Source organism: Peromyscus maniculatus, chromosome 7 (genome assembly GCF_049852395.1).
Source record: "Peromyscus maniculatus bairdii isolate BWxNUB_F1_BW_parent chromosome 7, HU_Pman_BW_mat_3.1, whole genome shotgun sequence".
Taxonomy (NCBI): domain Eukaryota; kingdom Metazoa; phylum Chordata; class Mammalia; order Rodentia; family Cricetidae; genus Peromyscus; species Peromyscus maniculatus.
The window spans coordinates 106,861,414-106,887,504 of NC_134858.1; the positions used below are offsets into that span (position 1 = coordinate 106,861,414).

At 45.9% G+C, this 26,091-nt stretch overlaps 1 protein-coding gene across 4 annotated transcripts in view; it reads left to right on the top strand.

Moving 5' to 3' along the window:
• Positions 1–14,046, top strand: part of Prkar2a (protein kinase cAMP-dependent type II regulatory subunit alpha) — a 74,661-nt gene extending 60,615 nt beyond the window's left edge. For all 4 annotated transcript variants that reach the window (XM_006978298.4, XM_006978299.4, XM_015996999.2 and 1 more), the window contains exons 9-11: positions 3,057–3,122; positions 9,596–9,737; positions 10,557–14,046. In XM_006978298.4, coding sequence (XP_006978360.1) covers positions 3,057–3,122; positions 9,596–9,737; positions 10,557–10,690 — 342 coding nt within the window. In that variant the 3' untranslated portion in view covers positions 10,691–14,046. The remainder of the gene's footprint in view (positions 1–3,056; positions 3,123–9,595; positions 9,738–10,556) is intronic.
• Positions 14,047–26,091: the final 12,045 nt, after the last annotated feature.

Consider the following 26,091-nt stretch of genomic DNA (forward strand, 5'->3'; position numbering starts at 1 on the left):
GTGGGAGTATAGAACAGGAAGTAATTAAATCATGTCATTTCCTAGAGGAAATATCGCTGGGCCTAAAGAGTAAGTGCAACTTCTTTTACAGGTTGTTTGAAACTCAGTTGTCGCCTTGAATGTACAAAATACAAACTCCATGAAATGTTCATGTTTACTTTGTTGTTTATAAAGTAAAAGTTTGTTTACATTTATGTTACATACTTATTAAGTAAGGCAAGGGACTATATTTATTAAAAAGCACATTTGTTCTGCTTGAGGCATAGCCTTTAAACCATTCTCCACATTACTGCACATCAGCACCACAGAGTATGACATGCCATCTGCATAAGAAACTAGCGAGAGCCAGGCAGTGGTGCTCACCTTTAATCCCAGAGGCAGAGGCAGGTGGATGTCTGAGTTTGAGGCCAGCCTGGTCTACAGAGTTCCAGGACAACCAGGGCTACACAGAGAAACCTTGTCTTGAAAAAAACCAAGAAAAAAAAATGATAGCCAGTGAGGCTGGGTATGGTGGCTCGTCCCTAGCAGCTTCTCTCTCTCATCTCACATTATTCGCCTGGAGTTGAATTGTATCTGAAATTCCACTAGCATGTGTGCAGACCGGTGTTCTCTTTCCTTCCTTATAATCATGTGCCTCCTCTGCTCAGATTGTCAGTTCTCTTGCTCATCTCTGTGACCACACTCTGGCGGAGCAACTTCCTGAAGAGAGGGAATGGAGGTTTATTCTGGCTCACAGTTTCAGGGAGTGTCAGTTTATCACAGCGAAGGAGCTAGTTGGGCTGTGGTAGCTGGTCCCTCACAGTGAGACAGTAACCAAAACAGACAGAGATCAGGGCTGGACTGTAACTCTCCTAGTCCCACTCCTAGTGGCGAAGGTAGGCCCCACATTCCAAAGGATCTGTAACTTCCCAAGAAAGTGTTACCAGTCGGGGGCCAAGTGTTCAAACGTGAGCCTTTGGGAGACATTTCCATCCAAACCGTAAAACACCACTCTTCTTTTAGGTTTTGACAGGGTATTGCTCTGTAGCCTAAGCTGGCCTCAGACTCACAGCAATCTTTCTACCTCAGCTGTCTGAATGCTGTGATTATAGACATGAGCCATCAAGCCCAGTCTGGGACTAGGTCAACACAGGCAAGTCATCCCGTTTGGGGGGTGAAGTGGTCAGTCAGAATTAGGAAGTCTGTCCAATCCATACCAAGCTGAGTGTGTGGTAGTGCACTGCGGAGGCAGAGGAAGGAGGGCTGATGAAAGGTTGAGACAGACTAACCTGGCACACATAACGAGTTCCGGGCCAGCCAGATCTGTGTAGCCAGACTGGTCTCAAAACAAAACAACCAACTGATAGATAGCACATGATTACTATTCAGTTGTCCATGGTTTGAACACAGTAGCTGGTCCCTCTACCAGCGTTTGAGAGCCCGTGGTCCCCGTCTGTCCTTTCCTGTAGCACTTGCCATCCTCCAATACAGCTGTATCATCTACTGTTCATCATATTTCTTGGTTAGTTTGTTTTATCCACTGACATGTCCCTCATGTCCCTAGGACAGTGCCTGCACACAGTGAGAACACAGTACATTATTTGTTGAATTACCCAAATGGGTTGTTCAGCCAGGTAGTTTAATAGTAAACCAAGCAAAGGGCAAACCTAAAGTTCAAAAAGACGGTGTCAAAGCACCTACTGTGTCAAGGCAGAGAGAGACCCATGCTGTCCTTTGTTATTTGTGGGGGATGGACAACCTCAAGCATCATTCATCATACGCAATCTACTTTAAAGAAAAAAATAAAACAACAAAACCCACCAAGGTCTTCCTGGATGTGGTGACACATGCCTTTAATCCTAACACTCAGAAAGCAGAGGCAGGTACATCTCTGAGTCCAAGGCCAGCCTGGTCTCTACAAAGCTAGTTCCTGGACATCAAGGCTACACGAGAAACCTGTCTCAAAAAACACAGAGCCAGGCAGTGGTGGCGCACGCCTTTAATCCCAGCCCTTGGGAGGCAGAGACAGGCGGATCTCTGTGAGTTCGAGGCCAGCCTGGTCTACAGATCGAGATCCAAGACAGGTAGGACTGTTACATGGAGAAACTCTGTCTTGGAAATTTAAAAAAAAAAAAAAAAAACCAACAGAAAAACAAACCACATAACCAAGGCCTGTCATGGCCTGGAACCTGCTGAGTAGGGTAGGCTGGCTGGCTGGCAAGCCCAGGGATCTGCCCGTGTCTGCCTGGCCTGCACCGAGCTTTCACGTGTGCAGCACCACACCTTGCTCCTCCTACCTCAAATATAGGCTCTGAGAATTGAACTCAGGTCATTGGCTTGCCGTGCTTGAGCTTCCTCCACAGTCTCTTCTTGAGGGCTGTGTTTGTTGATCAAGAGTATTCCTAGACCTCTGTCGTAGTCTGTGTTTTACAGCTGTGAAGAGACACCATGACCATGGTAGCTCTTATAAAGGAAAGCATTTCACTGGGGTGGCTCACAGTTGAGAGGTTCAGTCCATTATCATTCTGGCAGGGAGCCATGATATGAAGGCAGACATGGTGCTGGCAAAGTAGCCGAGAGTCCTACATCTTGCAGGCTACAGCAAGTGGTCTGTGACATTGAGCAAAGCTTAAGCAAGAGAACTCAAAGCTGTCCTCCAGAGTGACACACTTCCTACAACAAGGCCACACCTCCCAATAGTGTCATTCCTTATGAGCTTATAGGGGCCAGTTACATTCAAACTACCACATTTTCACACTCCAGGGCTTACCTTGACACAATTTGCAGTATTCTTGTTTACTGGTCCCTGGAATGGGTTTTTTGCACACAGATATACCCAGTCAGAACAACAATGCTGTGTAGTTGGTGACCTGGTCATATTCTTGGAGATAAATATAAAGACTTAAGAAGTAGGATATGTGTCAGTCATAATTGGGTTCATGTCCTTAATGATCAGGATCCTCTAATTTTTTAGCCATTGATCTACTTCTTGAGTTGGAGAATAGAGACCTGAGGTCAGATGGGGCTGGCAGTCTTCAGTGTTATATGTGACTCTGACCTAAGCTCTTCTTTTTCAGGGTGAAAAGGCTGACAGCTTTTATATTATAGAGTCCGGGGAAGTGAGCATCTTGATTAAAAGCAAGGTGAGTTTGGGTGGTGCTATGCCATGAGTGTGACTACCACTAATAAAGATTTAGTATATTTTTTCTTATCCTGATTTTGTCTCTGTCCTATAATTAGTGAGATGAGGAATATTGACATATAAATAAGAAAAATGTAAAAACACTAATAAATACAGGAACACTGTATAATAGCTATATATGAGGTTGGATGTAAAGAAAGCATCGGACACTGCTAGAGGGCTGGGAGGCAGTGGTTCAAGTCTTTAGTCCCATCACTCAGGAGGCAGAGGCAGGCAGATTTCTGTGAGTTCAAGGCCAGCCTGGTCTACAGAGTGAGATCCAGGAGAGGCACCAAAACTACACACAGAAACCCTGTCTAAAAAAAAGAAAGAAAAAGAAAAGAAAAGGAAAAAACAAAAACAAAAAAAACTGCTGGAGGAAGTTTCCATTATATTCCTATTAGGTCATTTGTGGATAGAGAGATGTTGATAATTGGTGACCTATAGGTGGGAAGAATTCTTTTCTTTCTTTCTTTCTCTCTTCCTTTCTCTCTTTCTCTCTTTCTTCCTTTCTCTCTCTCTCTCTCTCTCTCTCTCTCTCTCTCTCTCTCTCTCTCTCTCTCTCTCTCTCTCGACAGTTTTATGTGGTCCAGGCTGGCTTCAAATTCAGCTATGTATATAACTGAGGGTGACTTTGCACTTGTGACCCCTTGACTCCACCTCCCTTATGATTATAGGCATGTGTCATCATGCACAGTTTTATCTGCTCTCAGGGATAAAACCAAGGGCTTCAAGCATTCTAGCAGCTAAGGTACATCCCCAACCTGGGAGGAATAATTCTTAGCAGTAAATCCATCATAACCAAATATCCATTTCTTTTTTATTTTTTTGAGAATATGAATTTGTTGAAATAGTAAGTTTTATATGTATATATGTACATATATATACTAAATCTAGTATGAAATCTATTGCACAATATGTTTAGTAAAGGTTTAAGCTGTTGGCAGGGAGGATGTGGAGGCAGAAAGACCATGACTTCAACAGTAGTCTAGACTGTAAGTGAGATCCTGCCTCAAAACAAACAAACAAACAAAAAACTGAAGGCAGTGCTTCTATTACTGCCCAGCTTGATGCCATGCAGTATACAAAATAAACTTCTATTTCCAATTAAGAATAGATGAAAAACAAACCACTTACATTTATTACTGTCTAAATCATACCTTAATTCTTAATTTAAAATAGAGCTGTCAGGAGCTGGAGAGATGGCTCAGAGATTAAGAGCACTGGCTGCTGGCTGCTCTTCCAGAGGTCCTGAGTTCAAATCCCAGCAACCACATAGTGGCTCACAACCATCTGTAATGAGATCTGGTGCCCTCTTCTGGTGATACATGTAGACAGAACACTATACATAATAAATGAATCTTAAAAAAAAAGAGCTGTCCGGCCTTTGAGATGACTTAGCAGTCTGAGTTTGACCACAGGACCCACATGGTGGAAGGAGAGAACCAGCTTCTACAAATCAACCTCTGGTCCCACATAGGCAGTGTGAAACATGTATGCACACACAGTAATAATAATGTAACACAGTAAGGTTTCTTTAAATAAAGCTATCATTTTATATAAAACAGTAGTTTGAAACCTGCTGGAGGGCCAGCCTCCAGGCAGCACCCAGGGTATGCAAAAAAAAATTCACAAATGCAGCAATGGCTAGACTTTTTTATCTGAGGGAAAAATAAGGAAACATTTGCTTTTTGATGGTAACTTTCTCTTTTACTTCATCTTGAAAATTTTTTCTCTAAAAATATGTTTCCACACAGATACATTCTCCACACAACTTGATACATAGTTTCATCTCTTTTCACATAGCTCTCTCATACACACACTTCTCTCCACCCTATTACTTTTCTTCACTCATAACTTACATTTCTCTTCTACATCACTCACTCACCTCTCTGCCGTTCATCCACATCTCTGTCTCCACAGCAAAAACTCTGGACAAATATAAGTTACATTTTCAGGGTCACAAAGCATTTCTTGAGTAAATAATAAGAGACAGAGCCATTCTGATAATCACATAAGGAATCACACAGTTTCTCTCAGGCTAGGGAGGTCAAGCTGACCAGCCAGTGAATGAGCAGGAACACTTGGCTATTAGCCAAGCTCCTTGGTGAGCAGGTGGGAGGCACATAAGGCTGAGAGATATCATGGAAAGTGACATTGAAATTCAGGACCTAAGCAATAAACAGTTAGTTGGCTGGATCTTGAGCCTAAGGAGTACTTGCAGAAAGCCAATTGCTAGCTGGGCAGTGGTGGCGCACGCCTTTAATCCCAGCACTCGGGAGGCAGAGGCAGGCGGATCTCTGTGAGTTTGAGGCCAGCCTGGTCTCCAAAGCGAGTTCCAGGAAAGGCGCAAAGCTACACAGAGAAACCCTGTCTCAAAAAAACCAAAAAAAAAAAAAAAAAAAGCCAATTGCTGAGAAAATTATGTCTACTAAAGTTGCTCTGTATATGACCTTGGTTCAGCAAACACTTGGGAATTTGTCCTGGTGTATTCTCTGCAGGGGAAGCTAGTCTGTTTTGAATTTGTTCTGAAGGCTTAGCTAAATGTGTAAAAGGATGTCTTTGAAGTTGAGAATTTTCCTGTGTCAGTCTGAGTATGAAAAATGTCCTAGTATTTCTATTCATCAGAATTATACAGCTTAAGCACAAATCATCTTCCTGACCATCTACAGCTATAAGTGTGCCCAGTAGATGGAATCTATACATGAGATAAACACACAGGCAGTGGGAAAACACCCATAGCAGTTTTTAGGGAAGAAATGTAGTGGCACATGAGAGAAATTACAGACAGAAGCAAATAGACTCAGAGTCAGTGACCCCCACAGTCTTTGCCAAGTGGGGGCTCCCCATCAGAGAATTATTGATCTGATGGGTTGACTTGGTGAATATCAGTTGTCATCTGCTGTATATTCTTTTTTTTTTCTTTTTTCTTTTTTCTTTTTTTTTTTTTTTTTTTGGTTTTTTAAGACAGGGTTTCTCTGTGTAGCTTTGTGCCTTTCCTGGATCTCGCTCTGTAGACCAGGCTGGCCTTGAACTCACAAAGATCCTTCTGCCTCTGCCTCCCGAGTACTGGGATTAAAGGTGTGTGCCACCATTGCCCGGCTGCTGTATATTCTTAATGGCCTCTGGCACACACACAATAATGTAGCACAGTAAGGTTTTTTAAATAGAGCTATTATTTCCCATAAAACAGTAGTTTGAAACTTCTGTATTCTTTTAGTTGCAGTTTTTGAACTGCTGATACCTATTTGTACATTCTCTAGTGTTCACTGGCACTGTCTGTCATCACAATATAGTGTTTGATGAGTGGGACCAGCAGCATTATGGCCCTGGGGAGTCAGGGAGCTTATCAGAAATTCAAAGTCTTGGGCTCTGCCTTAGACCTACCAAGTCAGACTTTGCATTGTAAGGAAGCTCTTGTGTGTGCTGGTGCCTAAGTGCTGTTCTAGAGAGTGGACTAAGTGGGCAGCAATATGTCTACAGTGCCAAAGGATGCTTCAGAAGTTGGAAACAGAAGCCAGGTGTGGAGCATGCCTCTAATCCCAGCACTTAGGAGGTGGCAGCAGAGTGATCAGAAGTTCAGGCCTTCCTCAGCTACATAAAGAATTTGAGGCCAGCCTTGGCTACATGACATTCTGTATCAAAAAGAAAAATAAAAGAAAAGCTGGGGGTGGTGATACACACTTTTAATCATAGCACTTGGGAGGCAGACTGAGGTAGATCTCTAAGTTCAAGGCCAGCCTGGTTTACATAGTAAGTTCCAGTCCAGCCAGGTCTCTGTGGAGAAACCCTGTCTGAAATAAATAAATAAGAAAGATTACATTGGTTCACCTGGAACAGCAGACCAGCTTCAAAGCTAACAGGTCAAGGCAGAAGTGTGGAGGGATGAAAAGGCTAAACACAAGAGTGTCAGTTTTTAATTTCCACAGGGCTGGAGAGGTGAGCTCTTGCAAAGGATCTGAGTTGGGTTTTCAGCACCCACTCATGACAGCTCCAGAGACTCTGTCCTCCTTCTGGCCTCTGTGGACACCTACATTCCTATGCACAAGCCCACATACACATCATTAAAACTGCAGTATTTTGAAAAACAGTGACACCACCAACAAGGAAGACCCAGCCAGATGGCTTATTGGGTCAAGGTGATTGTTCCATAGCCTGATAACCTGAGTTTGATTCCCAGAATCCACCTGGTAGAAAGAGAGAACTGATTGTCACAAACAGTCCTCTGACTGCCACACCAGTGCTGTGGCATATGCGTGCCCACACACAGACAAACACAAAAAGAAGAGTGTAAATTTTTTTAAAGAAAGAACTGGGGCCAGAGAAATGGCTCAAGAGTTAAGAGTACTTGTTCTACAATCCTAAGGACCAGATTGAATCCCAGCACACACATAACAAGCCAGGCATCCCCTAAAATGCCTGTAGCTACAGTTCTAAGGTAGGTAGAGACAGGAGGATCTCTGAGGCTTATTTTCCTCCAACCTAGGGAATAACTAAGCCCCAGGTGCAGGGAGAAGCCCTGCTTCAGAAAAGGAATGGGTCACAGTGGTAGACAAGGACAGCGGGTGCTGCATACCCGGGAACACAACACCTTCACATACACACACACAAGTAAAAGTCAGATACTAAAAAATCCCTTGAGGGCCGGAGGGGTGGATCTGCAATTAGGAGCACTGACTGCTGGAGCAGAGGACCGAACCCTGGGCCTTGCGCTTGCTAGGCAAGTGCTCTACCACTGAGCTAAATCCCCAATCCCAAAAATAACATTTTTTTTTTTTTTAAATCCTCCAGGCAGTGGTGGCACACACCTTTAATCCCAGCACTGGGAGGCAGAGGCAGGCAGATCTCTGTGAGTTTGAGGCCAGCCTGGTCTACAGAGTGAGTTCCAGGACAGCCAGGACTACTCAAACTCTGTCTTAAACAACAACAGCAAACATTTTTTAAGGAGCTGGAGTAATGGTTCAGCAGTTAAAAACGTTCACTACTCTTGCTGAGAAAGTTCCCAGGCTCAGTTCCCAGCACTCATATCAGGTAGATCACAGTCAGTTCCAGGGGATCTGACACTCACTCACATCTGGACTGCATGAGCACCTGAACATTGATACATACAAGCCAGCAGGTCCACACACATACACATAAAATCAGGAAGTAAACACACACAACACACCCTCTAAGGGACCAGAGAGGTGGCTCGGCAGTTGAAGAGCATGTACTGCTTTTCCAGAGGACCCAAGTTTGGTTGCCAGAACAACCCACATTGGGATGGCTCATAACTTCCTGTAACTCAGCTCCAAGAGATCTGGCACCCTCTTCTGGGCACCTGCACCTACATGGCATACACACACACACACACACACACACACACACACACACACACACACACACACATACATATGAAAATAAAGTATTTTCAAAAACTGGGGGCGAAATCTCTTTCAAAAATAACAAAGGAGGCTGGGGAGATGGCTCAATGATTAAGAGCACTGGCTGCCCCTCCAGAGGTCCTGAGTTCAATTCCCACATGGTGATTCATAACCATCTACAATAGGATCTAATGCTCTCTTGTGGCATGCAGGTATACATGCAGAACACTCATACATCACATATAAATAAATAAATAATTAAAAAAAATAACAACTGGCCAGTCATGGTAGCACACTCCTATATTCCCAGCACTCAAGAGGCAGAGGCAGGCCCAGCCTGGTCTACATAACTAATTCCAGGTTAGCCAGAGCTACAAAGTGAGACTCTATCTTAAAAACAAAAGTCGAGGGTGGAATGAGGGAGTTTGCTTTCTGCCTATAACATTAATGGTCCTTAGAGACTGAGACTGACTCTCATAATTCATTGTTCCTGCCTTACTTATCAGATGGATTTGTAAGAAATATGAAACCCAGGATAGTAAGTAAATACAATATAGCGCACCTTTTTAAAGGATATAGTCAACTTCCTAAGAATGGAGGTGCAGTACTACTGTAAGTGCAAATAGTGCTTTAGAAGAAATGTCACTATCAAGAACAATACAAGACGGTCTCAAACAACATAGAGTCTTGCGCTTCGGCTCATCACTATAGAAGAATCATTATTAGGAAGAATTAGCAGAAGACTGTGTTATATTCCATCTGTGCTTCAGTCACATCTCCCAGAAGAATTTGTAGTCTCCACAGAAAGTGTTGGGCTTGACCAGCTCATGGTTAGCCATTATCTAAAATGTGTTAGGGCTTAGATGGAGCCCCAAGTAAAACAGCCCTTCAGTTATTCCAGACCCCAGACTTTTGTCTCTTGAGTTTACAGGGGACAGATAAGAGTTTCTGCAAAGAGAATGCCTTAATAATTTTGTTGAACTTTCTGAGAAGGGAATTTGTGTGTGTGCAACTGGACATGCCCAGCTGTGATCTTAAAATCAGCCCCGATCATCTTCTTTACCTGTTATAGACTAAAACGAACAAGAACGGTGGGAACCAGGAGGTTGAGATTGCCCACTGCCATAAGGGGCAGTACTTTGGAGAGCTTGCGCTGGTCACCAACAAACCCAGAGCTGCTTCTGCCTATGCCGTTGGAGATGTCAAATGCTTAGGTAAGAAGAGTTCTTTGTGAAGGGCTTGCAAGCCACCCCCAACCTTAGACAGTTAGTAGTTGCTGGGAGAGGGGGAGATTTTCTTCATAAGGTAGCCACTGATAAGTTGCCCATGACGTAATCCTAATTAAATTTATCTTCCCCTCTCCCCCCAAAAAGACATGAGATTAGAAGAGTCGCAGGGAACTGGCTGGGAAGAGGAGGGTGTGCAGAAGTGGGGGTGGGGCAGGAGACAGGGTGGGGTGAGCATGATCAAAGTTATAGAAGTTTGAAGATACCATAGTGAAAACCATTATGTACGATTCATATGTGCTAATAAAAACTTTAAAAATGAAAATTCTTTGTGCATTACTAATTTTTTTCTAATATACAGGGGTTTGGGTTTTTTTTTTTTTTTTCCTGTTAACAAGCCTTGACTTATTGTGCTGACTCATTCAGATGTAGGTCTGGATAGTTTGTGTAATTGAGATCTTAGAGCAAAGCTTTCTTTGGTGGGGGAGGTGTTGGGCATGGAAACTTAGAACCTTGTACATTCTTAGCACATGCTGTGCCACTAAGCTTTACCCTAGAGTCAGTTCTGAACAGTCAGTACAGCCCTGAGTAAGACAGGCAGGTGCTGCATGCCCACCGTTAGTCTGCAACGTAGATGCAGTCCTGCTGCATTCATACAGAAGCATCCCTTTCCAGTATCCTAAAATTTCATCTCCTGGAACATGAGTAAATAGTTTGTCTAGAAAAAGGGTGACATGCAGGAGAGTGCTTAAATTGTTTGTGTAAGCAAATCATTCTCTCCCACACCTTTTTTTTTTAACAATGCAGTTATGGATGTTCAAGCATTTGAGAGGCTTCTGGGACCATGCATGGACATCATGAAGAGGAACATCTCACACTATGAAGAGCAGCTGGTGAAGATGTTTGGCTCCAACTTAGATCTGCTGGACCCTGGGCAGTAGATGTGGTGGATCTCAGAGCCTTCTCAGTGTGACACCAAACCCTTCCAGTCAGCCACAGAACACACACAGAAAACAGACACAACAGAACCGTTCCTGCTGTTGCCACCGCCGTTGCCATTGCTGTGGTTAAGGGCATTTAGAAATCTTGAAAGTCAGCACTGAAAGATGGACAGAGGCTCCGCCCACACCTCCACTTTGCTTCTGAAAGCCCATCAGTAGACCACTTATGTAACAGTTACTCAACCCAGTTGTCACATCTTTGGTTTAGAATGGCATGTCTCTCCAGCAATTGAAGTGCCTGATACAAAGTCCAAAGTGTAAACACCCTCCTTTTCTCTCTTGCTGCTAATGTTGCTCTGAAAGTTACCTAAGGTCTGCAGAAACCTGTTGAATAACTGTAGACACCTCCACAGTCCTTCTCCAGGGAGGACATGGTACAGCCTTCAGTCTCCTCCTTTGTCTTGTGAGCAAGTCCAGTGTGTTCACCTTTGCTGCTTTTGCTCTCCCAGTGGAGGATGGTAGCAGTTAGAGTGGAGATCTGTGCCACCCCATATAGCTGTGTCCAAGCCCACAGTGATGTCAGAACAAGCCCCACTGAGGCCCAGGAGGTCTGACAGAGCAGACCGGCTGGTTCCTTAGATTCACATTAGCAGGAGACTTGGACTCAGCACTCTTGCCGGCAGTAGAGAGCCAGGAAGGTTTTTGGGTTGGGGGTTCTGTTTGTTTTTAGCAAGTTTTGTTTTGTTTAACCTCTGTGCAGTTTGCATAAACAAATTGTCCATTTCTAAGGAGCCAGGGGTCGCTGGTTAGGTCAGCTGGTTAGAGCATGGTGCTGATACAAAGAGCCAGGGTCTGGAGGTGTCATCACTGTTTCTGACCCGAAGAGTTCCCTGAGGAGCCTCCCCAGGCCGTGTGGGCAGTTGCTGCCCCTGGTTGATGGCAGTGGGTGACGGGCGGTGTGCTGCACACGGGCCCTCCTCCTTCAGCACCGTTGCCTGGCTTGCCTAGTAATCCTCCATTTTCAGACTCCTAAGAGAGAAGCTATTTTTTTTAAGGAAATTATTTCTCTATTTAGGGAATTCACTTTGGACATGTCCATATACACGGAGTTTGTCAGCTGACTCAGACATTTGTCCTAAATATCTGTTTGCAGAACTTGCTATCGTTGGGGAAGGGGGTGGGCGTGGCTCAGTGGCAAAGCTCTTATGTAGCATGTGCAAGGCCCTGGGTTTGACCTCTAGCACTATAATAACTAACCACAGAAAGGTTACCATTTATAAACATAGACTTACTGTGAAGGCCTTTCTAACTGTCTCTCTCAGCTTTTGCCATGGTCACTGTAGCCAGAAATGTCCAGAGTAGATGAGTCACCACAATTTTGGTAACTACTCACTCTCTTGTGTTCCATGAAGTAGCAGGACTCTTCAGACTGCCCTAACTAAGTAGCCTAGGTTACAGCTCTGGGAATTGTACGGTTGTAACTACTACTCCAAAGCAGGCAGCTAGCACTGGGAAACTCTTGTGGTGATCCTGAATTTTCCTAAGGTCCTTTTCTACGGTATTGCTTTATTAAATAAATCAGACCTTGTACTTTGACTGAACAATACCTGATTCTTGCAAAGGTAAGAGGTGCATTGGGCTCCAGGAGTAGCCCAAAAGTCCAGCCCCTAGACCCTAGAAGAACTCTGAACCCCCACTCCAGCCTCCATGCCAGCATGGGTTAGGGCTGGCTTGAATCTCATGCCAGAGTTATTGCTGCAGGCTGCTAGGGGTGGGCTTTCTCAGGCTGCCCTCAGACATCCCAGTCTAATCTTCAGAGCCCCCTTGTCACCCTTCCTGCCTCACTGATGGCTGTTCTTTTACAGAGTAGAAGTCATCAGGTGTAAGTTCTGCTCACTTACTGATTGAACCCTCACTGCAGTGTGCCCCCTGTGACAGGGGCATGGGAGAGATTCGTCCAGACTGCAGAAGAAGACGTTAAAGGAGCTAGTGTGAGCAGTTACCACAGTGCCAGGACCTGACAGTGTTCAGTTCTCTGCAGCTTAGAGAGTCAAAGGTGACAGACCAGGTGTTACTCAAGGTCACAGTGTTCCTGTTGTGCCAGCAACCCCTGCAGCTGACAGTTGAGCCCCACGGGGGTCGGGGGACAGACTGTCAGGTCCCTCTGTTTGCACCTCTCCTGAGGATTAGAGCTCCCATCTTCCCTGGCTTTGCTATTGACTTTGGCTGATAGAGAACAGTCCTCAGAGCCTGAGGTCACCTGCAAGATTCTCCTTCCTTCCTGTCCCCAGCCTCGCCCACTCACTCTTCTGTTTCTTTGCAGGACGGGCTCTTGTGTTCTTGCCCTCTGAGTTCAGTCTTCATAAATAATTCGATGTCCCTGATATAGAGTCTCAGAAATGGGTATTGAGCTTTTTTTTTGAGCAGTGTAGTGAGAAGTTCAGCAGCAAAGTGGCAAAAAAAAAAAAAGAAAAAAAGAAAAAAAAAAAAAGCTCTCCAGCTGGAGAGGTTGCGTTTATCCCCATTGCATTCTCTGCTCATGATGGTGGAGCCATTGTGTGCCGCTGTCACCCTGGTGCCCTGGGCACAGCATTTTATGGCGTGTCACAGCCTTCATTTTAAAAAGATGAAAGCATCTTGCACAGAGAAAGGAAAGGACCCATGAATGTCATCTTTTATCTTTCTCGGTCAGTTGATATTGGAATTTTTGTTTTTGATACGCATTTGTAAGCCAATCTCGCCAAGTTACAGGTTGTTTTGATTTTTTGCTCCGATTACCTCCTGTCTTGACTGCTGACGTTCCTCCGTGATTCTAATGTCTATCTGATGGGAAGTAGCCTTCCCAGGGGTTTCCTATTAACACTGCAGGGCTATCTTTATACTTCAAACAAAACAAACAAAAGAATGAAAACTGTCGCTCACCTCATGGGGGATTTGCAGAAAACCATTTAGCCCACCTTGAGCAAAGGTTAGATTCCTCTGTTTTTTGTTGTTGTTGCTGTTTGGTTTTTAATTCATTGTAATACAAAATCCAACTGAGCATTATTGTGCTACCTCAAAGGTAAAAATATTCTAAGGTCATCTTTTGGTCCTGAGTTCTATACATGGTGTTTGAAATGTCTTTCAATTGGAATTATTTTTTAAATTGTTGGGGTGAATCTTACTTGTTTTACACTTGTGTTTTAATCTCAAGAAAGCAAACAATTCTTGATCTATGGTATTGAACATAAAATTACAAGCCACTAAGAATCATTGTTTGCTAAAAACAAGGTTGAGGGGTTTTGTTCTGTTTTATTTTTTAAAGGAAACTCTAGGGCTCGGCTTCACTCTTGATTAATAAAGGCTGACAAATCATGGATGGCTTCTGGTGTAGTCTTGTGTTATATATTTGTCTTCTCTTTTAAGGGTCCCAGGCCATCTCAGCACTTAATCTGGCAGATACATTGTTGGGATGAATAGGACCCTTGAAAATTAGGGAGAAGACCTGGGCATTTGTTGTAATGATTAGGTTCCACACAGAAGCAATCAGTAAGGTAGGGGGTGGGTGAGGGGGTAGGGAGGGAGGAGGGATTCTGAGGTGTGCTGTAAGGGATTGGTTCACGTGATTATTGAGGCAAATCGGAAGACCTGCAGGATGAGCCATCAGCTTGGAGACCCAGAGGAATATGTGGTTTAGTTCTCAGTTCAGAGGCCTGAGCACCAGGACAGCCAGTGCTGTGGTTCTTGTCTAAAGGTCAACAGGCTCCAAAGCTGTGAAAAGCTGATGCCTCGGTGTGAGGCTCACAGCAGAGCCAGGTGCCAGGTGAGGGGCAGAAGGAAAGGTCTCCTGCTCCAAGGATGCAAAGCCAGAGCCTTGTTTGTGTTAGAAGATGCTCTACCACTGAGCTGCATTCCTAGCCCAGCCCTTGTGTTGACCTGGGCCTTCAAAACATTTTACCAGGTAAAATGCCAATCTCATCTAAAACATAAATACTCATGAGAACACCCAGAATAATGGTTGACAAAATATCCCATAACCCAATCAAGTGGACACAAAAAAAGAACCATCACAACAGGGTTCATTGCTGGAGATAAGAGCAAGGGGACCCATCATAGCCCTTGCCCAGAAGATACAAGATTCCTGATAACAGGGATCTCACTTTGTACTACTATAGCTAGACTAGTAAGGGTGACAGACAGTCACTGTGCCTGTGTCTCTCCCAGAGAACAAAGGACGCTGACTGAGTGTCGTCATGCACAGATCTAGATGCCTGACCAAAGGGCCTAGTGATAGGCACATACAAATTACCTATCTAGGTCCTGAGGAACTGACAGCTGACCCCCTTAAAGCCAAAATGGCTAGGTTTCAAGGCTTTAAAAATAAAATGGTGGCACATGCTCTTAATCCCAACGCTTGGAAGGCAGAGGCAGGCAGATCTCTGAGTTCGAGGCCAGCCTGCTCTACAGAGCTAGTTCCAGAACAGCCAGGGCTACACAGAGAAACTCTGTGTCAAAAAAATAAAAACACTTATGGGGGTCACAAGGGTAAGGGGCAGACCTGGGAGGACTGGGAAGTGATGTGAAATGTTAAATGTTTCATTTTTGTGGTTTGGGTGGTGATGTCTATGTCTCAAGAAGCTTCAGATGGATGTCAATATCTCATCACAGCCTGAAGAGAGCATATCACATTCAGACTCTGCTTTTTGTGTTAGTATGTTGAACCAAGAGGCTAAAAATTTATCCCATCAAATATCTCAGTAATCCTAATGAGTTTTGTAACAACATTTTAGCATATGTTAGGAACATACTGGCTATTCAGTTCTGAATTCAGATGAAAATTGCCATGATCTGGGTTGAGATGTCCAATTGTGAATGATGATGTCCTTAACAGCCCATGGGATTCCAACCAACAGTACTGTGGGATTGTAGACTTTTCTACCAGGGCTGTTGGAGTTCATTGCCTTTATTTTGGATTCCTATGAACAGCAACTGTAGCCTTCCACTTCAAGGATGATGCTTCTAGTGTCTACTGCCTTGGACCATGAAGCAAGCTCGCTTGCTCTCTCCCTTCTCTCTTCTCTCTCACTCCTCTCCTCCTCCCTCTTTTCTCTCTCTCCCCCTTCCCCTTCCCTTCTCTTATCTCTCTATCTATCTATCTATCTATCTATCTATCTATCTATCTATCTATCTATCTATCTCTATCTCTATCTCTATCTCTATCTCTATCTCTATCTCTATCTCTCTCCTCTCTCTCTCTCTCTTCCGAGTCAGGGTTTCTCTCTGTGCAGTTTTGGTGCCTGAATCTCGCTCTGTAGACCAGGCTGGCCTTGAACTCACAGAGATCCACCTGGCTCTGCCTCCCGAGTGCTGGGATTAAAGGCATATGCCACCACCGCCCGGCAGCTTTTATTCTTTTTGTTGTTGTTGTTGTTATATAATATCTTTTAATATCATAATTGTTCTGGCTCATGTAAACCGTTGAAATCGGGTGCAGCTCAAGGACCAGCCAAAGTCACCTCGTGTGCACCTTCTTGGCCCACGGAACCTGAATAGGCAAAGAGGAGCAGTCATGCTTTGAAGCAAGGAAGTCGGGGCTCCATTTAGAAAGACCGTAGATCATTCTAGAAGCAACTTGGGAGGCCTGGATTAAAGGACTCAAGACTGAGAGACCCAAGAAATTGCATATTGTCTGCCCCAAAACTGCGTAGATGATAGCTCCTCTCACAGAAACAAGATTCAAATTAGGGGTCACTTAGTTCTTTCAGTCCACTTGGTCAGTAAGTTACGAGAATGTAAATAACCCCAGCAGGAGGAACAGAAAGTCCAGGCTGCTTTCAAAACAAAAGCAATCGTTGACCAGCCGTGGACACAAGGCGGCGTTTACATGATATGAATGTGAAGAGGAGAGGGCAGGGCCAGGGTGGCACACGGGCATCCCAAGCAACTACCTGCTTTCGTTATTGAGATAGGGTCTCACTACCTAACCCTGGCTGACCTGGAACTTGCTATGTAGACCATCTTGCCTCTTTTTAAACAAAGGGATACAGCGCGTACAACGCCCCCTCCTTCTCCCTCATATCACGTGATTCGGGCTTCAGCTGCCTCCCGGGGGAGGCAAAAGAAAAGGTTTATGCTGGCGAGTCAACATCTTCGTGTCCCTTGAAACATGGGGAAGGTTGGCCAGAGATGTGTTTTGGCCTAAGTGTCTTCTGTTAAGACGGGAGGCAAGAAAATTTTTCCTGTCTGTCTGTGTGGCCTCGATTCCATCAGGGAAGTCAGGGACAGCGCTGCGGCTTTCCACCTCAGTCAGCAGGGGTCAGGCTATCCCAGGGCTGCCGTGGGCTCTTGGCCTCCAACCCTAGAACGGCCGCCAATCCAAGTGAGAACGGAAACCTCAGGGCTCCAAGTCCCCATCAGCCTCTGCATCTCGGCCCAAGTCCCAAGTGAAGGACAGTTCCCCAGGCAACCGCAGCCTTGGCAGTGTACAGTGGGAAAACGTGTCCACAGACCTGGGCGTTTAAGGCACCACCCTGATCTGGGGACTCAAGATGGTTCCGTTATGCTGACAGCCCCAGGCTACCCAAACAACAGATTGGAGTTCTCCTGGGCCTCAGGTTGTCCCTCTGTGGAAGCAACGGGTTTAGGAGAGGGCATCCATCCTTCTGCTCCTGGCTTTGCCTGAAGACCCTCGCCTACCAGCTAGGGGCTAAGCCCAACTCCAGTAAGGGTTAGGGTCCAGGGGCAGACTTGTTCTTTCTTGTGCTCAGTGCAAGACTGGAATGTTGTGCCCCATTCCCTGGCACTGAGTGGGCCTTATAACTGTAAACCAGATAAAGCTAGTCTCACTAAACCTTACAGGGAGGGCCAGGCTCAGGGCCTGCTGGGTAGCTCAGTGGGAAAAGGCCCTTGTCCCCAGACCCGAGGGACTGAATTCAATCCTCAGGGAACACATGGCAGAGGGAAAGAACCTATTCTTGCAAATTGTCATCTGACTTCACCCCTTCACTCTGGTGTGTGCGTGTGTGTGCGCGCGCGCTTGGCTGGCTGGCAGCCCATTGTAGCTGCTATCTCCTTTTCTTTTTCCCTTTCTTGACAGTCTGTGGGCGTGCGTGCGTGCGTGCGTGCGTGCGTGCGTGCGTGCGTGCGTGCGTGCGTGCGTGCGTGCGTGCGTGCGTGCGTGCGTGCGTGCGTGCGTGCGTGCGTGCGTGCGTGCGTGCGTGCGTGCGTGCGTGCGTGCGTGCGTGCGTGCGTGCGTGCGTGCGTGCGTGCGTGCGTGCGTGCGTGCATGCATGCATGCATGCACGTTGAAGCAAGGTTTCCTTCTCACCGAACCTGGAGCTTGCTGATCTACTAAACATTCTGACCAATAAGCCCCAGTGATCCTATCTCCACCTCTCCAGGGCTGGGATTACAGCCATGAGCCTGCCTTTTAAAAATTACCGTGTGCCTGTGATATGTCTATAGGGATATGCACACGCCATGGTGCACATTTGGAGGCCAAAGGACAACTTGGAGGAGCTGGTTCTCACCTTTCCCTGAGAATGGGTTCCAGGGAATCAAACTCAGGTCACCTGCTTGCCAAGCAAGCGCCTTTACCTGCTGAGCCGTCTGTCAGTCCCCATGCTCTGTATTTTTTATTTTTATTTATTGTTATTATTTTTGTTTGTTTGTTCTTGAGATAGGGACTCACTATGTAGCTCAGGATGTCCTGGAACTCACTCTGTAGACCAGGCTGGCCTCAAACTCACAGAGATCCTCCTGCCCCTGCCTCCCTAGTATTTATTAAAGCTGTGTACCATCATACCTGGCTGCCCTGCTTTGAAAAAAAAAATGTGGGTGCTAGAGACTGAACTCAGGTCCTCATGTTTTCTGAACAGCATTTTACCAACTGCTATCTCTGCAGGCTGTTTTGGTTTTTATTTCGTTTTAAGAAGAATTCAGGAAATTATTTCATGAATCTAGGAAACAGCAAGATTTGCCCACATCAAAAGAAAAAAAAAAATGTCAGTCATGATGTCGTACAAGAATTTGGGAAGCTGAAACTGGAGAAATACCGTAAGGTCCAGCCTGAGCTACATAGTGAGACCCTGTCCAAAAAGAAAGAGACTGGATGTGGTGGCACACACCTTGGATCCCAGCACTCAGGAGGCAGAGGCAGGTGGATCTCTAAGTTTGAGGCCAGCCTGGTCTACAGAGTGAGTTCCAGGACAGCCATAGTTGCATAGTCAAGACCCTGTCTAACAGAGAGAAAGAAGGGGCAGAAAGAGGGAGGAAGGAGGAAAGGAGAAGGGGAAGGAGAGGAAGGGCAAGTTAAATGGGAACAACCAACTCAGGAGGCTGTGGCTGGATGGTTGTGAGTTCAAGACCAGCCTGGACAACATGACATTCCATTCAAATAGAAGTATAGATACAGATGATAGTTATGGATATGGATATATAGACCAAATGACTCACCCTAGCTGCTGATCTGAAGAGTGATTAAAGCTGGGACTAGGGCCCAGTGCAAAGGCCAAAAATGGGAGAGTAGCAGGGTTGATGGGACCCACTGTGGACTGCTGGGGGCTCTTGGCAGAGGCAGAGGAGGACGGAAAGCATGATACAACCGAGGAGCACTTATATGCAAGACAGCCTCTGCAGCCTGGTGACATCAAGCGGGCAGCGGTTCACCCAGGCACAGAGCTATCAGCATGGTGATAACAGCCATCGCTCTTCTCAAGGAGGGAGAAAGGAGAGCCCAGAGCACATGGCCCTGGGGGATCGTAACATTTATCTGTCACAACTGCTTGGGATGAGAATGATCATGAGGTGGAAGAAAACTATCTCTTAAGAAAGTGGCCTTGCCTTCTTGTGGGAGGGAGTGGGGGATGGGTTGGAAGGGGAGGCTGGGGGGAAAAGGCGGGGAAGAGGGGGGACCTTTGATTGGTGTGTAAAATGAATGAAAAAACGTTCTTAATAAAAATAATAATAATAAATAAATAAATGAGAAAAAAAGGAAGAAAGTGGCCTTTGAAGCTGTGGCTGGGAGTCAATGATGGTGGACTCTGCTGAGCTGGCTCATGCGCTGGTTGTCCCTAGAAGTCTCTGGGGAGGGATGGATGAGGTGCAGCAAGAGTGAGAGGCCGTGAAGGGGTGCAGGCATGGCACCCACAAGCACATCTCCAGGCCGTTGTCAAGAAGGGAGCAGATCCATGGGCCAGGAGCTGGAGAACGGTTGAGGGTAAGGAGGATTCTGACACTTGGAACCTGTGACTTGTTTTTCTCCCTGTAGACAGGATAAGGCCGTTCATGGGCTCTCTGTAAGGGTATAGGCATTGCACACTGCCTTCAGGCAAGGCAGCAAATAAAGACCCTGGAGAGGGGGGCATGGAAGACACTGAGAGAGACCCTCCAGAGCCTGGTGGGTTTCTGTGCTAACGTCTTAGGCCGAGGCTTCCTGCCCCTCTCTGGCTATAGCTGGGGGCTTCCTTCCTTCTTGCTCGTATCCGGTCCTGGAAGCAGCTGAAGTTGACTTGAGACCAGGCAAAAGTCAGAACCCTTTATGCTTTTAAAATTGGTAGCTGTTCCCCTTATTCTCAGTCCCCAGAGGTTAAGGTCCACCCGGGGTCCCTAGTGCCTGAGATTAGACACAGCTCAAAGCTGAAGCATGATGTTCTCGTCAGAACTGGACGTGGGATTCTTGCCTTCTGTGAACCCATCCCTACCCACAGCCACAGATCATGGGTCGTTCAGGAAGAGAGCTGGCCGCTACAAATCACTGCTAGGATGTTCTCCCAGAACAAAACACAGGAAAATTACCAAGAAAAGGCTTCCACGGGGCCAGGGTGGGGGCGGTTTTCAGCACATCCAGGACATGTACACTCTGTCCCCAGTGCGTCTAGGCAGCGCACAGCCCCGAGAGGCCAGCTGAAAGACTCCCATTGTGCTGGATGGCTGCCCAGGCAGTGAGTCTCACTCCCACCCACGCCCTCAATGCGCCCTCGCCTCCACATTGTGAACCGGGCCTTTGTGACTTTTTAAATAAAATCTGAAGGTTCCAAATTTTGTATAGGGGGTGGGGGAGGTGCAAGGGTTGGGAAAGAGAAAAGAGGACATACTGTCCTCTAAACTCTGCAGCCACCAGGCACGTGTGGTTCACAGACACACATGTGAACAAAAGACTCACACACACAAAACAATAATTTATTACAACATAGTAACTACAACAATGAGGAACGTTCGAGTCGTCTCCAGCAATGTTCTTGTGGATGGCAGTCATTTCAGAAGCCTCTTCTTACTACACACTGGAGAAGAATAAACACTCTGACCATGTAACTCACTTCTTGGTACTTTTATTAATTCCTCCTCTTCTTCCTCTTCCTCCTCTTCCTCTTCTTCCTCCCTCTCTTCCCCTTCCTCCTCCTGTTCTTCTCCTTCTTCATCTTGTTTTTCTTGAGACAGGGCCTCACGTAGCCCAGGCTAGTCTCAAATGAGGATGACCTTGAACTCCTGATCCTCCAGCCTCAACCTCTTCAGTATTTTTATGTCTGTAAATGTGAAGCCCACTATGAGGCCCAAATATGTGTGCTTGATTTTTCTGTTTCTGTTTATTGATATTGAAAGGACCAAGCAGACACCATAACAGGCTGCTTTATGTTTCAGTTTCCTGAGACTTGAGCAAGCAGTTTCTGGAAAGGCCTTGAACAAAAGACAAAGTCTTTGGAGTAGCTGCTTTCTGCATGTACTCTGACTGCTCAAGGTTCAGTCAATTGTTTACTGTCTGGGACCCCTCACCAACTTAGAGCTACGTGCACGGGTCAATGTGAACATGCAAGGCCAGCCAGTCCCCATGGCAGCTCAAGGACAAAACCTGCCCAAAATGATAACTGTAATCCCCAACCAGTAAATTCAAAGGTTACACAACCTCACCCAATCATATGATGCAAAGGCTTATACCATCCTGCTTTTGGTTTTTCCCGTTAAAAAACCCTCATTCTGAGAGCTCAGGGCCATCTTCCTCCACCCGCTGTGTCAGAGTGTTGGACATGGACCAAGCCCGACCTGCTTGTTATCAATAAATCCCTGTGTGTTTTGCATTGGATATCAGCTCTGTGCTGGTCTTGCTTGAGGGTCTCGAGACTCAGGCACAACACTATCAATTCTCATGAAGTAGTCCAGACTAGCCTCAAGACTTGAAATCCTCTTCACAGGGCTATATGGATAACTTACTTATTTAATTATTGATTGATTGATTGATTGATTTTTCGAGACAGGGTTTCTCTGTGTACCTTTGTGCCTTTCCTGGAACTCTCTTGGTAGCCCAGGCTGGCCTCGAACTCACAGAGATCTGCCTGGCTCTGCCTCCCAAGTGCTGGGATTAAAGGCATGCGCCACCACCACCCAGCTAATTATTTATTTTTGAGACAAAGTTTCACTTATGTAGCTCTGACTGGCCTGAAACTCAGTCTGTAAACCAGGCTGGCCTTGAATTCACAGAGATCTGCCTGCCTCTGCTTTGTGTGTGTGTGTGTATGTGTGTGTGTGTCTGTCTGTCTGTCTGTCTGTCTCTGTGTGTGTCTGTGCATTCGAGCACGTGTGTAGTTGCCTGTGGAGGTCAGAGGTGTCAGATCCTACTAGCTCTGGAGCTGCAGGCAGTTGTGAGCCACCTGACACAAGCGCTGGAAAGAAAACTCCAGTCTTCTGCAAGAGCAGGTACGTGCTCTTAGCCTCAGAGACACCTTTGCAGCCCCAAGGGCTTTATGAATTTTAACTTAAGTATGCAAAATTCCTGTAGGCAATTTCAGCATCCGTTTCCTCACATCCTGGAATACAAGACTTGGTGTGATTCCTGGAACTCAGTATGTAGCCCAGGCTGGCCTCAGACTCACGGAGATCCGTCTGCTTCTGCCCTCCAAGTGCTGAGATTAAAAGTGTGCGCCACCACACCTGGCCCAGGGACTATTGAAGGTTTGCTTATGGCTGCTGAGTTGCCAAGTGGCTCTTCATGATGACTCTTTTTTTTTTTTTTTTTTTTTGGTTTTTCCGAGACAGGGTTTCTCTGTGTAGCTTTGCGCCTTTCCTGGAACTCACTTGGTAGCCCAGGCTGGCCTCGAACTCACAGAGATCTGCCTGCCTCTGCCTCCCGAGTGCTGGGATTAAAGGCGTGCGCCACCACCGCCCGGCTCATGATTACTCTTTTAAGATTACTTTTATCTGTGTATGTATTTGTTTGAATATAGGCCGTGTGTGCGTTGGTGCTCACAGAGGTCAAAGGAGGGTGTTCGATCCCCTGGAGCTGGGGTTACTGCCAGTTGTGTGCTGCCAGGGGTAGACAAGGAGAACAGAGTCAGGTCCTGTGGAAGGGCAGCAGGCGCTCTTCACCACTGACACATCTGCTTGGTCTTTTTACTGCTTTTGTTTTCTATGTGTGTGTGTGTGTGTGTGTGTGTGTGTGTGTGTGTGTTTCCTGCATAGGTGTCTATGTACCACATGCCCCCAGAGGCCACAAGAATGGATATCATGGGATTGGAGTTACAGATGATTGTGAGCTGCCATGTGGGTGCTGGCAATCAAACCAAGGTCCTCTGGAAGATCATCCAATGCTCTTAACCACTGAGCCATCTCTCCAGCTCCCTTCTACACACTTTTTTTTTTTTTATTTTTTATTTTTTGGCTTTATTGAGACCGGGTCTCACCATGTAGCCCTGGCTGTCCTGGAACTCACTCTGTAGACCAGGCTGGCCTCGAACTCACAGAGATCTGTCTGCCTCTGCTTCTTAAGAGCTGAGATTAAAAGGAGACACTACCATGCCAGGCTACTGTATTTTTTTGTTTGTTTGTTTGAGTAACTTCTCCTGTTAGATACTTGTAATAAATTGCATGTGAAGTGTGTGTAGGTGCACATGCCTGTACTCTCTCAGGAAGGCCAGAGGAGTGAGTGCATATCCTTTTTTATTACTCTCTACCTTCTTCTTTTGAGGCAGGGTCTCTCAATGAACTGGAGCTCACATTTGTTTTTGTTTTTGATTTTGAGACAGGGTTTCTCTGTGTAGCTTTGGAGCTTGTCCTGGAACTCACTCTGTAGACCAGGCCGGCCTCGAACTCACAGAGATCCACCTGCCTCTGCCTTCACCACTGCCTGGCTAGAACTCACATTTTTATCTGAGATTTCAGGCTTGTGCCACCACACCCAACCCAAATGGCAGCTTTGTAAGTGAGACAAATATTGTCTTGTCTCGGGCTGCTGTAGCTCATCAATTAGCTAGAATGGCAGCCAACATCCCCAGCGATCCCCCTGTCTCTGTTGCTCTCTTGCTTGGGGTTACAGGCATCACGCTGGACTCTGTCCCGGGAGCTAGGATCAGATCTCCAGTCCTTATACTTACAGAGCCAGCACCCGTAGCTGCTGCACCGCGCCTCCAGCCCCAAGAAATGTGAAGGATACAGAAAAATCAAATGAAAAACAGCCGTGGTGGCTGTCGTGGGGCACAGCTGTAGCCAGCTTGGGAAATGAGGTGGGAGGATCTTGAGTTCAAGGCCAGCCTTGGAGACATAGTGAGTTTGAGGTCTGGGCCACATGAGCCTCTGTTTCAAAACTAAAACAAAACAACAAGTACAGGGCTCCACAATTTGGTTTTCTGTGTCGTCCTTTACGTCTATTGAGGCTGCTAAATATCATGGGTGTAGTAAGTTTAAAAACTAAACAAAACAGGACTTCTCACAGTTCAGAAGGCTGAGAAATCCAAGATCAAGGCACTGGAAGATTTGGTGCCTAAGGAAGGCCCATTTCATGGTCTTAGATGGCACCCTCATGCTTCATCTCCACATGAATGATGGTTGAAGCAGCTCACCGGGTCTTTTGTATAAGGGCACCAGTTCTGTGCATGAGGAGGAGTTCTCACGACCTAATTACCCCCGAAGTCCCTACCTCCAAAAACGATCACATAGGTAATTAGGTTTCAACATAGGCATTTGTGTGGAGAAATAAACCTTCAGCTACAGCATATAACCTACGAGTTCTGCAGTATAATGGAGGTGTTGATCATTATGGCATCATACGGGACAGTTCCCCCCCCCCTCCTTGATTCTACCTAGTCTATGTCCTCTCACACCTGCCAGAAGCTGATCTTTAACTCTTTCAGCAGCTTTTCTACTCTTATGTATTTTTTTGTTTGTTTTGATAAAGTCCCCAACTCCCAGACTCAAGCCATGCCGCCACCACACCTAAGCTCCTGCTTGGTTCATTACTACATTTCTACATGTGGTCTTAGCCAAAGGCTGATAGTCATTCATTGTTGCATTTAAAAGTTTGTATTACTCATTGTTTACTTATCTCTTATGCATATATGTATATGTGTATTTTGTTGTTGGTGGCCCAGTCAGAGGAGCAGCAGGAGGCAATTGAAGCTCAAGAAGTCAGCCCACCAGGAGGAAACTCTCTGATGGGTCAGCCTTGGACAGGCAAGGCCCCTGAGACCACAGAGCCTGGAATGTCTCTTGTTACTGCTGTGCCTTTACATGTTTGCCGCTGCCATCTTCCTCTGGTATCTGGCATGCTGTGACTGGGTGTGGGGAGATCCCCACTGCCTGTGATGTAGTGTATTTATCTCATGGAAATATCCCGTTCTACTGGAAATTTTTATCTGTGGATTATCATGAAGATGATTCCTCCCTAAGCTAATTGATAGTAATGATAGCTTATACAGAGTTTTGATGAATAAAAATAAATACAAGAAAATGTTATGCAGCTAGAGCCTATGAGTTCCACCTAAGGAGCTACATTATATCACAGCTCAAGTTAATGATTAAGAAAAACAATTGAGTCCCCAGGAGCCAGGATGGCTCAAATTCCTTTCATCTTAATGTTGAAAGATGAAGTCACAAGTTTTGGTGTGCATCACTAAGTGAAACAAAGCCTTAAAATAACTTCAAGTTAGATAAGATGTTTTGATGATAGCTTTGACATGAAAACCCCAGAAAACAATGTAACGTTCACAAGAACACACAGCTGAGTTATAGATTCATTAGGTTAGAGTCAAAAATACAAAGCGGCCCAATTGTTGCTAGCTGACGTACTTTCCTTGTTAAGTCTGGTTGGTGAGTAAATGTGATGATGAATTCCTTGTGTCCTCCCCTCCCTTTTTGATTTTTAGAGACAGGGTTTCTCTGTGTAACAGTCCTAGCTATCCTGGAACTAGCTCTGTAGACCAGGCTGTCTCGGACTCACAGAGATCCACCTGGCTCTGCCTCCCGAGTGCTGGGATTAAAGGCGTGCGCCACCACCGCCGCCGCCACCGCCGCCGCCACCACCACCCGGCTCTTGTGCCCATTTTTGCCCTCAGTCTCCTGATATAAGAAACTATTGATGAATGGGTATCTGCCCCAAAGATTTAAAGTAGAGCTGACTGATTATTTTTCATATATAAAAGTTTAGGTTTATGATCCCT